We start from the raw sequence: 14,679 nt of genomic DNA on the forward strand, positions 1-14,679 counted from the left end.
AGGGCGGGGCTTCAGGCACACGCCGTTATTATAACCGTGTTCTCTACGGTAGCGCGTAGGGGCCAAGGCAGAGCGCGCGCTGCGCACCTAAGAATCCGCACGGTCAGAGGCTCTGCGCCTGCGCGCGACGCTGCTCCGGTCACCTAGGAAACGCCTCAATGACGCACGCGCCAACCTAGCTGCTGCCGCCGACTTCGAGACCCTTAGTTCGCGCGGCTGGGCTGGAAACGGGGGGGAGCGGCCTGCAACCCCCGCGCGCAGAGCCCGACGGGGGGGGGTGCAGCGCAGCCAGGCCCCAGCCTGCCCCCCGTCCCGCCGCCTGCCCCAGCTGCGCCCCCCGCCATGCCCCCAGAGCCGGATTTACACCGTGAGCCCCCTAGGCACAAACGGGCCCCCCCGCACCGCACAGCGCCCCCAGCCCGGAGCAGGGTGCAGCCCGCCCGCCCCAGGCCAGGCGTACGGGGGGGGGGGCTGTACCTCTCCCCACAGGGAGCGGGGCCTGGGTCTCTGCCCTCCTGCCTGCAGCTGGCCATGGCCGCCCCCGGCAGCTCCGCCCGAGCAAGTGACTAGGGGGCCAGCCGCGCCCCCCTTTCTGTTTATACAAGGTATGTTCTGGTGGGCAGAGGCAGCGGGGCGCCAAGACAGGGAGGGGCTGGGACAGTCCCAACACGTGCAGCAGCTGCCCCCCTCACAGTGCCCCCCGGCTGTCTGACTCTCATACTCACCCTGCTCCAGCCCCACAGCTGGGAGGCCACCAAGCCGCATGGATTAACTTTTAACCCACATTTAGACACGCCTAGAATGCCGGCATCCTTAGGCATATGCTTAATTGGAAATCTGACCCTGCCTGCCACACCACCGCAGAGCCTGCCCGAACTCCACCACCTCACTCTGCCATGCCACCTCCTGCCACGACGCCTTGTCACCTGCTGTAACCCTGCCATGCTGCCCCGTAGCCTACCGTAACCCTGCCATGCTGCTCCCTGCCACACTGCCCTGGAGCCTGCCATAACCTTGCCACACAGCCTCCCTTAGCTCACCATGAAACCCTCTGCCACACAACCTGTAGTAACTCTGCCACACTACCCTGGAGCCTGCCGTAACCTCATCGAGTAACCCCCACCATGCTACCTGACATAACCCCAGCATGCTGCCCCGTAGCCTGCCGTAGACCAAGCAAGTCACCTTGCCATTCTGCCCTGTAGCCTGCTATAAAACTACTACATCACTTCCTGCCATGCAACCCAAATCATAAAAGATTAGCATTGGATATAGTGCAATCCCCTGCTCAACGCAGGACCAAACATAACCCCCTACCTGTAAGCTGCCATAACCCCGCCATATCACCTCCTGCGATGGAATCTGCCATAACCCCACCATTTCACCCACTGCCATGCAGTTTGCTGTAACCGCACATAAACCCCTGCCACATAACCTGCCGGAACCCTGCTATGCCACCTCATAGCCTACCATAGCCCTGCCATGTAACCTGCTGTAATACCATTACATCACCCTGCCATGCAGGCTCATGGCCTGCCAGAATCCCACCGTGTCACCTGGCCACACAACCTGTCCTAACGTACCACATAATCTGCTGTAATCCCGCCACGTAAACTCTTGTAATCCCCACCTTGTCACCCTACCACACAGCCTGCCCTAATCTATCATGTAACTCTGCCTTGTCACCTTGCCACACTATATCACCTGCTAGCCTGCTGTATCCACACCAACCCCCTATGTAACCTGCCGTAACACTGCCACAGCACCTAGCCACACACCCTTCCAGAAACCTGCCCGGTAGCCTGTTGTAACCCGGCCATGTCACCTGAGCATGCATAAACCCACCATGTAACCCGCCACACACCTTGCTCTAATCCTGCCATGGTGCCCCATAGCCTGCAATAACCCTGCCATGCTACCACCTGTAACCCCACCACGTCACTTAGTCAGTGACAGTGGCAGTGCTAGTTGTGGCCTATATATTGAGGAATGAGGGACCTTTCAGGAACCATTCATCCAAGTAGGCAAAGATTATTCCCATTTGAAAAGATGAGATGCTTTGACCGAGAGGACTCGTGGGCCACTGGAGAGGCAAGGGTAGGATGTAGGTGCTCACCCCAAAACGTAAGCAACGTTTGTACAAGGGATGTGTGGCTGTCATAAACAGATAGCTAAGGGTTAATGTTCTTTTACCTGGAAAGGAGTAACCTGAAACACCTGACCAGAGGACCAATCAGGAAACAAGACTTTTTCAAATCTGGGTGGAGGGAAGTTTGTGTGTGAGTTCTTTGTTTTCTGGCTTCTGCCTGTACTCTCTCTCAGCTATGAGAGGATTTCTGTCTCCTGCTTTCTAATCTTCTGTTTCCCAGTTGTAAGTACTGAAAGGACAGTGGTTTATATATATATTTTTTTGTATTTACATGTGTGTAGTTGCTGGAATGTGTTAAATTGTATTCTTTGTGGATAAGGCTGTTTATTCATATTTCTTTTAAGCAATTGACCCTGTATTTGTCACCTTAATACAGAGAGACCATTTTTATGTATTTTTTACTTTCTTTTTACATAAAGCTTTCTTTTTAAGACCTGTTGGAGTTTTTCTGTAGTGGGGAACTCCAGGGAATTGAGTCTGTAGCTCACCAGGGAATTGGTGGGAGGAAGTCAGGGTGAAATCTGTGTGTGTTAGATTTACTAGCCTGACTTTGCATTCCCTCTGGGTGAAGGAGGGGGGTGGGGGGGGATCTTGGCTCTCTCTCGGTGCTTGTTTTTTCCAGGACTGGAAATAGAGAGGGTGGAGTCCCTCTGTTTAGATTCACGGAGCTTGCTTCTGTGTATCTCTCCAGGAACCCAGGGAGGGAACACCTGGAAGGGAGAAGGGAAGGGAAATGGTTTATTCCCCTTTGTTGTGAGACTCAAGGAATTTGGGTCTTGGGGTCCCCAGGGAAGATTTTTGGGGGGACCAGAGTGCCCCAAAACACTCTAATTTTTTGGGTGGTGGCAGCTTTACTAGGTCCAAGCTGGTAACTAAGCTTGGAGGTTTTCATGCTAACCCCCATATTTTGGACGCTAAGGTCCAAATCTGGGAATAGGTTATGACAGTGGCAATATGACGATAAGTACCCTGCAGGTTGAGGGAGACAAATCAATCTCCCAGGTCCAGAAAGGGCATTATTGCTGCTAGAGTTACCACTCTGAACCACTACATTGGACAAAGATGTTCAATGACCTGAAGAATAGCATTCGTCTCCATCCCATTTTGATTCGAGACCAGGAAGTACCACGAATAGAACCCTCTCTCAAGTCTGATGGAACAAGTTCAATTGTCCCTCAGTTAAGAGGGATTTTAAGAGGATTAGCTCCTTCCAGGTCTGGGGCCCCCCTCTGCTCGCTGCATCCCCTTCTGCTGCTCTCTCTCAGCCTCTGCGATTCCAAGTGCTCCTTCCGCGTGACTTGGCCCTCTGTCCAGGTCACTATGCATATTTCACTCTTCTGGGGTATCAAAGTCTCTTCTAACAAACAATCGCAGGCAGTCTTCCACTTCCCCAGTGGCTGGCATCTCACAGACCCTCTAGTTAGCAGCCAAGGTCTGTTCCCTCACTGCCTTTCCCTGAGCCCCTTCCTTACCTTCTGGCACGCCCCTCCCCAACAATCTCTGGGTTTGCCAGCTGCACAACTCCTCACCCCAGGGAGTAATTGTAGGCTACTTGCCTCTGTAGCCCCAAACACACCTCTCTTCTCCCAGGAGTGACTGCCGCCTATGTCCCGGCAGCCATCTTTGCTATCACCTTCCTGGTATTATAAATTCAGCTGAGCTCCCTCATTCAGTCAGGGGTTACTTAAGTCACCTGATTCTCCTCAGCTGTATCCGGTCTTGTTAATTTGCCCCCGTCTTAGCCTACATTAACCTCTTCAGGGCAATGTGGGTGAACACCCCATCACAGGGTCTTTATTTCAAGTTTTGTTCATCATGCCACTTTATATAAGCAATGACCCACTAATGTAGTAGGAAGAGAGCCTGAGTCCTTGTATGAAATCCTGCTTACAGGATCTGGCAAGAACAGGGCTGATATTGCAGAAATACACATTCCTAGTCACAGAGCACTCACACAAACACATTCCGATATCAAGTTGTACCAGAACATCCCAATATCAAGGATGGTACAAAAACATTCCCCAAGGATAACAGGAGCACACTGACCCCTCCTAAAACATAAGGTCAGGATGACAGTATGTAATAGAGATGTTTTGATTGAACGAACATGTACAAGATGATAACTAGCCATGTCGGGGCAGTAACTAACTATGTCAAAGGGGAAGGGGTATAAAGATGCATCTCAGAGGGATTCTCTTTGTCTGGCCTACGGATGAATGGAAAGTCCCACCCATTCACTGAGCTGGTCCATTATTACGGGCATACATGTATTACTGGTCCAGTAGAATCTGCAGGATACTAGTACCATGCTTTGCCGACAATAAACCTGGCCGGGTGCCTTCATCCCTTAATGGATCTTGTGGTCATTGCATGGTTCGCTCGAGGTCTGCCACGCCAGCAGTCTGCGCAGGGTTGGGGGGGCACATAGAGGGAACACACACACATCCATCAACGTCTAACCACACCCACCACACTGTGTACTTCCCTGGGTGTGCAGGATGGAGGAGGGGGGTGACCCAATAAGTTCTGGTTCTTGCCAAAGAGTTTAGAATATCCAATCTCCATCTTCACATTGACATCAGGCCCCAGGAGTCCATGCTATCTCCATTGCTAAATAAAGAGAGAATTCTTTTCAAGACGATTTCCCATACGCTGGTTCCGTCTGCAGTACTTTTATATCAAGACAGACTTGGTTTGGAATGTGCAAGACATTTTTCTGTCACCAAGGGCAGTCAAAAATTCTCAGATTGAAGAGGTTTGAGGATCTGTCATACAGACTCAGTATGAACAGATCGTTAATATTTTTCCTTAGCCATACTGCTCAAAATTGTCATCTGTTGGAATTCTATTTCCCTTTTCCTCCTCGGTGACTTGGGAATGAATCTCTGATGTCTGTCATAGTTCAGAGTTCTGTAGTAAAAAGTTGGGAAGGGACTATGGAACCTTTAATAATATATATTGTTACAGTCATATGCAGTGTGCAGCTGTATGCCTCTGGTGTGTGATCTCACCAGAACTCATCCACTACACAAGGTTGGGCTGGGACATTGCTTGCATGGAAGACCTATAAGGAAAGCGCCATAAGAAGTGGTGGTATTGATTAAAGTAGGTGACACTCTTCCCTTGAAACAAAATACTTCAGACCCCACAACAAGACTTCTGTCCCATGAAACTCACCACAGGTTTCAGCCCATTTTGGTCTCAAAAGATTCTGGCCTCTACCCGTCCCCCTCCCATTTCCCAGCTTACCCGCCGCAGGGAGAGGCTTTGTAGCTCATCCAGCATTCCTAGCTTCCCTCCAAATCCAGTTTCTCTCTCAGAATGGAAACCTTCCCTCGCTTCTACTGACAGCTGCAGCCAGACTTCTCGCTCAAGCTCTGGCCTAATGAGTTGGGAGAATGTCTCGGGAACTTGCTCCTTTGCCTGCTCAAGAGCTGGGAGTGCCAGCGTGGGACGCGACTGGCAGTGGCTGGTTTTCTTCCTCCTCCTGCAGCACTCAAGTAGAGGGAGAGAGCTACTCCGATGGCTGCTGCCCACTGCACCGATTGTGTCTTGAAAATGGTGGTGGTGGACACACAATTAAAATCTAAGAAAGTCCTGATTTAAGTAGTTTTAAAGAAATTCACAACAGAAGTTTTACAAACCTCACTACTGAGCGAAGTATCAAGCAAACCCTAAATGTGGACACAGAACTGCTTTCTAGGGACTTTCTATATAGAAAACAGAAAACTTTTTTAGGGGGTGTTAAGATGTGACAACTTAACATTTGGCAAATCAAGTTTCCAGTAGTCATTTTCAAATGTTTAATGTGCTTTTTTAAATCTTACTTTACAAGGCAACTTATCTCACTGTCACCAATTTATCAATACAAAAATCTTACAATGTTTTATTTGCTAAAAAACTACAACATTAAAATTGGGGTTAAGTAGCTCTTTCCTCTTGCCTGCTGTTTTACTACAAGGATGTCCATTAGTCCATTGCTAAGACTGCCGCATTTTAATTCAAACAATAAGTTACACAATTCTGTACATAATTACAACAGAGTCAAATTACAGTTCCAAGGTATATATCTGTACACTACACCACAGTCAAACACCATGAGGGAAAAGAGAACTACTGTATGTGACAGCCTTTTTTGAGAAGATGTTCTAGATTGTTAACCAAGAAGAGTCATTTGGTGTCCTTGTTGGGGAACTGACATCCAGATTTCTTAGGCACTGATCCAGGCACCTTGCTTTGCAGAAAAACCTGTCTGTTTCACCAAACTCATGCATTATTTTAAAAAATCACATAGCCACATAGTCTTTATTAGCTATATAAAAATAATTATTTGCTAAAGTTGTGCCTCTCTTCAGACATTGGAAGCAGCTGAATGAGTTTACATTCGCTTTCAGAATTAGGTTCACTGTAATAGTAGATCTGGAGGAAATGTCAAGAGGTTAATTGATCAAGCTGGACTCAATCAACTGGATATTTTAGTTTGAACACAAAGTTTGTCTACGTGCAACAAAAAGATGAAAATTTACACCCTGGCAGATCCAGCTCTCTAATATCAGATGTGTTCCACAGTGAGAAATCATTATCTCAGAACTTTTAGTCCAGTTCAGTATTTTAATTCAGATACTTGGTGAATACTGTACTGGGAGATCATGCTTTCAGGCATTTACACTAATGATTCTGATTCTTTTGGCTTTGGAATGAAAAGAATTGGTCAAAAGTTGGCATTATGCAGGGCAGTAATTAACAGCTTAGCACTATGAAAACAAGCAAAGTTACTGTTTAGCTAATATGAAATTATGAAAACAAGAAAGCAAGTAAGCCTCCTGTATATCAAGTAGTTTAAAACCAGATACTAATTTATCTTTCTACAATAGAGTTTATAAACCTACAGAATCCAGAATGGCACCATGAGTAACCTTGTTAAAGAAGCAGTATTCAGTTTTGCTTGGTACTAAAAGGCTGAACAATAGTATAGTTTTAAACGCAGAATCCAGGATTGGAGTGAGTTGGTTCGTTCTGACTGTGTCAAGTCACTGATTAAAAATAAAAGATGGCTCTGCATTTTTAACCTCAGACATGTACAAAAACCATGCAATACAGTAGAGGACAAGGTGGAGATAAGAAAAATTGTGAAAGTTATGTGCCAATGTAGTTACCACACATCCAACCAGAATGGGGAAGAAAACCTGGAGGATGGCTAGCCACAACCTTCCTCACTGCTCCCAAGAGTTGTCTTCAGCTGGTGTTTTCTCCCCACCCCCGTTTTTATGTCCCATTATGCAGTGCATTAAGATACTTACATTCATAAGTATTGTTAAAAAAAAATGTTCCTTGACAGTTTAACAAATTTCCTTCAAGAATTCCAGTAATTTCTCAGTCCAATGGAGGAGCTGTAATGGATTGATGAAAGCCAATGCTGAGAGAGAGATGTTCCATGAAGACTGGCACCTCCTTTTTTCCTAAGGTGTTCAAAAGCTTAAAAACACGGCAGTGAACTAATGTAGATCCCATTCAGAATGTCCTAGATTTTGGTGCTTCAGCATCAGCGTGGTTTTGTATTTTCACATGTTGTAAGCGACATAAATAGGATCCAATTGGTCAGCTAAAAATCCATCTCTCAAGTGCATTCGCTGCTTTTCACCACGAGAATTGATGGGAATAACTCCCGGGTCCACAATGACAACAACACCAACTATGAGATAATGTTCTTCCAGAACCACATTTGTTACCAGGGCCACCAAGTCCAATGCTTCCTGCTCAGAGCCTTCTAATTCCACAACCACCACCAGCAAGTTGGTCCATGTAAACACAGCGCTGTTGGTATAAAACAAGCATTAATTGTGTGTGGGGGGGAAATAAACTAGTATGAATAGCCACTGAAGAAAAAAGTTCTTGGAGATAGAGGCTAATGTGAAAAAAAAAACAACGCTGGGGAAATACTTGAGATAAACAATACAATAAATGTAAACAAACTCTGTTGATATAAAACTAAGTATATAAGAGACAAAAGTGGAAGTTATAGTTGAACAAAATCTAACTCCGCCACCTCCTGATTATGTTTTATTGTCCAAGTAACAAATTAAATATCAAAGTGCATCTTTTTTCTCCTATAAACATTCAAGTGTATCTAAGATAACATGTAACCATGAATTTAAAGACTGCATTTTAATGCCAAAAATACCTGGGGACAGAGTTAAGACTGAATGTTCAGCTTTAACTTTCTTGTTTTTTGATTTCAAAGTATTTACAGTCATTTCTTTATTTTGCATTTAATGTATCCAGACTGTCTAAGGAACAAAAAGGAAACTCTCTTTTATAACGACTAAACAGGGTAACTGCCCCCTTAAATGAAACCAGGCCCAGCTCCCCTGCTACAGCCCAGGTGTGTCCTCACATGGTGTAATCATAGAATATCAGGGTTGGAAGGGACCTCAGGAGGTATCTAGTCCAACCCCCTGCTCAATGAGGAGGGTGGAGTTGTCCCTGCACAAGGGAAACAGCCCAAAGGCACCGGGGGGGGGGGTCACAGTCCTGAGAGGGAGACTCCAGAATCAGAGAGAGAAGAGCTGAAGGTATCTAGAACAGAGAGCTCAGAGGCAGAGCATGGCTGGGCAGAGCTGTCACTGAGGGGAGGAGCGGTGAGAGTTCCCCATTGAGCAGTGGAGCCAGAGCAGGCTGGTGAAAGCTGAAGGCAGAGGATCACCTACAAACTTCCCCAGGCCAGAGAGCTGAAATCAAGAGAGCCGTTGAAGGCTGGGGGGTGATGGAGGGGTGAGCCCACTGATATCTCCAGGCAAGAGCTGGAGCCCTGCCTGCAAGGAAACAGGACAGAGAAGCACCCCAGCTGGAGGAACCGGGGCGTGGCAAGAGATGCAAGAGCAGTAACTGGGTGCTGGGCGTGGCGAGAGACATCAGAGTTGTACTTGGTGCTGGACTGTTATGGGAACCTGAAAGGTCATCAGGTCCAGCCCCTGCCTTCACTAGCAGGACCAAGTACTGATTTTTGCCCCAGATCCCCAAGTGGCCCCCTCAAAGACTGAACTCATAATCGTGGGTTTAGCAGGCCAGTGCTCAAACCACTAAGCTATCCCTGAATGTATTGTCTGGACTGTGCTGGAGGGATTCTGGTTTATGGTAGTGGGACTTTTGTAATAAATTAACCCCATGGAAGGTCAATGGATATACTCCAGAAGCTGTACGAAGTTTATCTGGGGAATCAAGAAGCAAAACGGAGACAAGGGACCGCTTGCAGGGCTGCCCTGAGGCCACCAGGGGGTGCCTGGGAGACAGCCACCAATCCACAAACACCATCAGTACACTCCACGCTTTCAGACTGAAAGGGCTCTATCAGCAAACAGCAAATACACCTGTTAGCACTGTACAATGTGAAATGCACAACACAAGAAATCTCTAAGGGATTCTATGTACCTCTAATCCAGCCCTCCAGCTCCATATTTTCTTCTTTCAAACTGAGTTTTTCAGTGTGTATTTTGTGGTATGTACCTAATGACTCAGATGATTAAATAGCCTTACCGTGGTTTTAAGTCATGTCTACACTATGTGCTTGGGGTGTGATTCCCAACTTGTGTAGACAGACCCCCCGCGCTCGCTCTCACTGAGCTACCGAGCTGAAAATAGTTGTGCAGCTGCAGTAACCTGAGCTAGCCGCTCTGAGGTACCCAAGGGTTTGCACTGGGTGAGGGTAGCCTGTGCCGACTGACTGCTGCCTGTGCTACCCCCCCGGCATTGCTAATTTTAGCAAGGTAGCTCAGCAACAGTTAACATGAATGTGCACTGAAAACCCCTAGCTCCAAGGGCAGACATAGCCTAAGGCCTAACGGGTGGTTTATGTTGCTTAAGGCTGGGTTTTTTAAAGGAGCAAAGCATGCAAATCTCACCAAATTCAATGGGCGTTGGGTGCCAAAGTTTTTTAAGTTCCTTTGAAAATCCCAGCCTTTAGCCTAAAGTTTTAAAACTGCCAAACATATTTCACACCAAGAAGAGTGCTGGTGGCTCCAGAGTTGGAACACACAGATCAAGAGGCTGCAGCTGGGCAAAGCCTGACTGCTTCCTTTTTAACCAGTTTTGAGAGGTGTTCACAATCGAAGCTGGTGATCCAGGCAGACCACATCAATCTAGGCATGCTCTTCAGATTTAACATGGGAAGTCTATTGCACAAGTTCACAATGCCAGCTACAAATGCCCTAGCTCGCACAACCGGTTCTTTTCAAATCATGAAGGGGACTCTCTCCATGATGGCTTTGGTTTTCCAAGCTCCAGCCATTTTTGCTGGAGTCATGCTCTAGAAAGCAGCTAGAATATTTTAAGTGGCAGAACTGTTGTTCCCACCTTCACCTCCATTTTCCTGCAAATCAAATATCTGAAGGTATTTTCCTCAAACTTTCAATCACAAAGATCACCTTTGACTAGATATCAAACATGGGAAATATCAGTTTCCAAAGACAATTATTTGGGAAAGCTAAGAGAATGGGGGGTTTTCATGATAGGGTTCTTGCAGCTACTTAGAGAGTTCCCCACTATCCTGACCTCTGTGACATGTGTCTTTTATTTTATAGCATACTATGGAGTAAAAGACCATTAAAACAGTTGAATTAAAAAGAATGTATAAACAAATAATTTTGCACGCTCACGTATGTTGATAAAAATACAGAAGTATCTGCTAAGACCACAAATTATACACCAAAACTAAAGGCTACACAAATTTACTGATAATTTTCAAATCAAGCTATGATACAAGCAATTCTCAAAGTTTCTGCTTGTATGCAACTTTGAAAAAAGCAAGTGAAATTTATGCTCTCATTATGCAGGAGGAGCAAAACATATGGCGTAGCGCAAAGATAAATGTAGCACAAAGTGCTTAGACTGCCTTTCAGTTAGCTACAATATATGTTAGTTATGGAGGACCAGCTCACAGAGGCAGCTAGTTAAAGTTTGCTATTCCACTAGCTAGGAAAAAAGGTGACGTTAACAGAAGGTTGGATGTTGGGGCCATGGAGAATTACAAGAGGGTTACAGGAACAAGAAGAGGGAAATCAGAGAGGGAACCTGCTCAATATTTTAGATGTTTATACACAGATGCAAAGAGAATGGGGAATAAATACGAAGAACTGGAAGTATTAGTACATAAACTACATTATGACTTAACTGGTGTCTCAGAGACTCGGTGGGAGAAATCTCAAGATACAAAATATATTGGAAGTGCAGAATAGGTTATACTGGTGGGGGAGTGTCACTACATGTGAAAGAAAGCAGAAAGTCAAGTGAAGTAAAAATGTTAAATTAACCAAACTGTACCACAGAATCTCTATGGATAGTAATTCCATGCTTGAATAATAAGAATATAGCAGTAGGGGTATACTACCGACCACCTGACCAGGATGGTGATAGTGACTGTGAAATGCTCAGGGAGATTAGAGAGGCTACAAAAATAAACTCAATAAAGGGGGATTTCAACTATCCCCCTACTGACTGGGTACATGTCATCTCAGGATGGGTTGCAAAGATTAAGGTGTCAACAAAATTTTAATGACTGCTTCTTGGAGCAGCTAGCCCTGGAACCCGCAAGAGGAGAGGTAATTCTTGATTTAGTCCTAAGTGGAGCACAGGATCTGATCCAAGAGGTGCATATAGCTGAACCGCTTGGTAATAGTGACCATAACATAAAGAAATTTAACATCCCTGTGGTGGGGAAAACACCAAAGCAGCCCAACACTGTAGCATTTAATTTCAGAACAGGGGGCTACACAAAAATGAGGAATTTAGTTAAAAAGAAATTAAAAGGTACAGTGCCAAAGGTGAAATCCCTGCAAGCTGTAGGGAAACTCTTAAAAGACACAACAACAGAGGCTCAATTTAAATGTTCACTCCAAATTAAAACATAGTAAGAGGACCAAAAAGGTGCCACAATGGCTTAAAGTAAAAGAAGCAGTGAGAGGCAAAATGGCATCCTTTAAAAAGTGGAAAGTAAAGTCTAGTGAGGAAACTAGAAAGGAGCATAAACTCTGGCAAATAAGTTGTAAAAATATAATTAGGAAAGCCAAAAAAGAATTTGAGGAACAGTTAGCCAAAGACTCAAAAAGTAATAGCAAAATTTTTTTTTTAAAGTACATCAGAAGCAGGAAGCTGCTAAACAACCAGTGGGGCCACTGGACAATGGAGATGCTAAAGGAGCATTCAAGGACAGTAAGGCCATTGCAGAGATACTAAATGAATTCTTTGTATCAGTCTTCACGACTGAGGATATGAGGGAGATTCCCAACCTGAGCCATTCTTCTACGGTGACAAATCTGAGGAACTGCCCAGATTAAGGTGTCATTCGAAGAGGTTTTGGAACAAACTGATAAACTAAACAATAAGAAGTCACCAGGACCAGATGGGATTCACCCAAGAGTTCTGAAGGAACTCAAATGGGGAACTGCAGAACTACTAACCATGGTATGTAACCTACCATTTAAATCAGCTTCTGTACCAGATGGCTGGAGGATAGCTAATATGACACCAATTTTTTAAAAAAAGACTCCAGAGGTGATCCTGGCAAATACAGGCCGGAAGCCTAACTTCAGTATCAGACAAACTGATTGAAACTATAGTAAAGAACAGAATTATCAGACATGTAGATGAAAACGATTTGTTGGGGGAAAGAATCAACATGATTTCTGTAAAGGGAACTCGTGCCTCACCAATCTACTAGAATTCTTTGAGAGGGGTCAACAAGCATGTGGACAAGGGGGATCCAGTGGATATAATGTCTCTCACCAAATGCTCTTAAGCAATCTCATGGGATAAGAGGGAAGGTTCTCCCCTGGACCAGTAACTGGTTAAAGGATAAGAAACAGAGGGTAGGAATAAATGGTCAGTTTTCTGAATGAAGAGATGTAAACAGTGGTGTCCCCCAGGGTCTGTATTGGGACCTGGGCTGTTCAATGTATTCATAAATGATCTGGAAAAAGGGGTAAACAGTGAGGTGGCAAAATTTGCAAACGACAGACAATTGCTCAAGACAGTTAAGCCCCAGGCAGACTGCGAAGAGCTACAAAGGAATCTCACAAAACTGTGTGACTGGGCAACAAAATGGCAGATGAAATTCAATGTTGATAAATGCAAAGTAATGCACATTGGAAAACATAATCCCAACTATACATATAAAATGATGGGGTCTAAATTAGCTGTTCCCACTCAAGAAAGAGATCTTGGAGTCAGTGTGGATAGGTTTCTGAAAACAGTAACAGCAGTCAAAAAAGCTAACAATGCTGGGAATCATTAGGAAAGAGAGAGAGAAGAAGAGAGGACATATCATATTGCCTCTATATAAATCCATGGCAAACCCACATCTTGAATACTGCAAGTAGCTCTGGTCGCCCCATCTCAAAAAGATATATTGGAGTTGGAAAATACAGAAAAGAGCAACAAAAATGACTAGGGGTATGGAACGACTTCAATATGAGAGTTCATGATTCTAAGGAAAGGAATGAGTGAGAGCAGCAAAATAAGGCAATGGGCTTGAAGGCTTTAACAAACTCCAGAGAACTGGTAGGTCCCATGGGAAGAAAATCTAAGTTAAAAAAGGAGTTCAGGAGAACTGGCAGTTTCTCTAAGAGATCATATTAAAAGCTACAACTGTAAACCAATGCAAAGGAAAAACAGAAGGAACAGTAACAGCTAATAGGGGTATGTCTACACCGCAATCTAGATTCCTGTAGCTGGCCCATGCCAGCCAACTTGGGCTTGTAGAGCTCGGCTGTGGGCTGTTTTGTTGCTGTGGAGACTTCTGGGCTCAGACTGGAGCCAGGGTCTAGGACTCTGTGAGGTGGAAGGAGACCAGAACTCGGGTCTCCAGCCCAGCCTGGAAGTCTACACAACAATGAAACAGCCCCGCAACTAGAGTTGGCTGGCATGGGCCAGTGACAGGTTTTTCCTTGCTGTGTAGACATATCCATGGCTCCACCAGGAGCTCTTTAGTGACCTGAAGATCAAAATGGAATCCTACAGAAAGTGGAAACTTGGACAAACTGCTCAAGAGAAGTACAAGAGAACAGCACAAACACGTAGGGACAAAATCCAGAAGGGTAAGGCATGAAATGAGTTACATCTGGCAAGGGACATAAAAGGCAATAAGAAGTTGTTCTTTAAATACATTAGGAGCAAAAGAAAGATGAGGGAAAGTACAGATCCCCCACTTAGCAGGGAAGGAGAGCTAATAACTGATGACATGAAGAAAGCTCAGGGGTTTAATGCCTATTTTGCTTCAGTTTTCACTGGAAATGTTAATGGTGACCAGGTACTTAACACAATTAATATTAACAACAAGGAAAGGAACACGAGCCAACACAGGGAAAGAGCAGGTTAAAGAATATTAGGTAAGTGAGATGTATTCAAGGCTGAAGCAATCTCAGAACTGTTGTTAATTATCTTTGAGAACTCCTGCAGGCCCTAGAACACTGGAGACGGGCTAACACAGTACTTATCTTTAAAAAGGGGGAACAGAGAGAACCCAAGGAATTATAGACCAG

General features: G+C 45.2%; 1 protein-coding gene across 4 annotated transcripts in view; it reads right to left on the bottom strand.

Moving 5' to 3' along the window:
- Positions 1-5,938: 5,938 nt before the first annotated feature.
- DIP2A (disco interacting protein 2 homolog A) overlaps positions 5,939-14,679 on the bottom strand; it is a 213,732-nt gene continuing 204,991 nt past the window's right edge. For all 4 annotated transcript variants that reach the window (XM_030579396.1, XM_030579397.1, XM_030579395.1 and 1 more), the window contains one exon: positions 5,939-7,963. In XM_030579396.1, the coding sequence (XP_030435256.1) occupies positions 7,711-7,963 (253 nt within the window). In that variant the 3' untranslated portion in view covers positions 5,939-7,710. The remainder of the gene's footprint in view (positions 7,964-14,679) is intronic.

The sequence above is a fragment of the Gopherus evgoodei genome, chromosome 11 (genome assembly GCF_007399415.2).
Source record: "Gopherus evgoodei ecotype Sinaloan lineage chromosome 11, rGopEvg1_v1.p, whole genome shotgun sequence".
Taxonomy (NCBI): domain Eukaryota; kingdom Metazoa; phylum Chordata; order Testudines; family Testudinidae; genus Gopherus; species Gopherus evgoodei.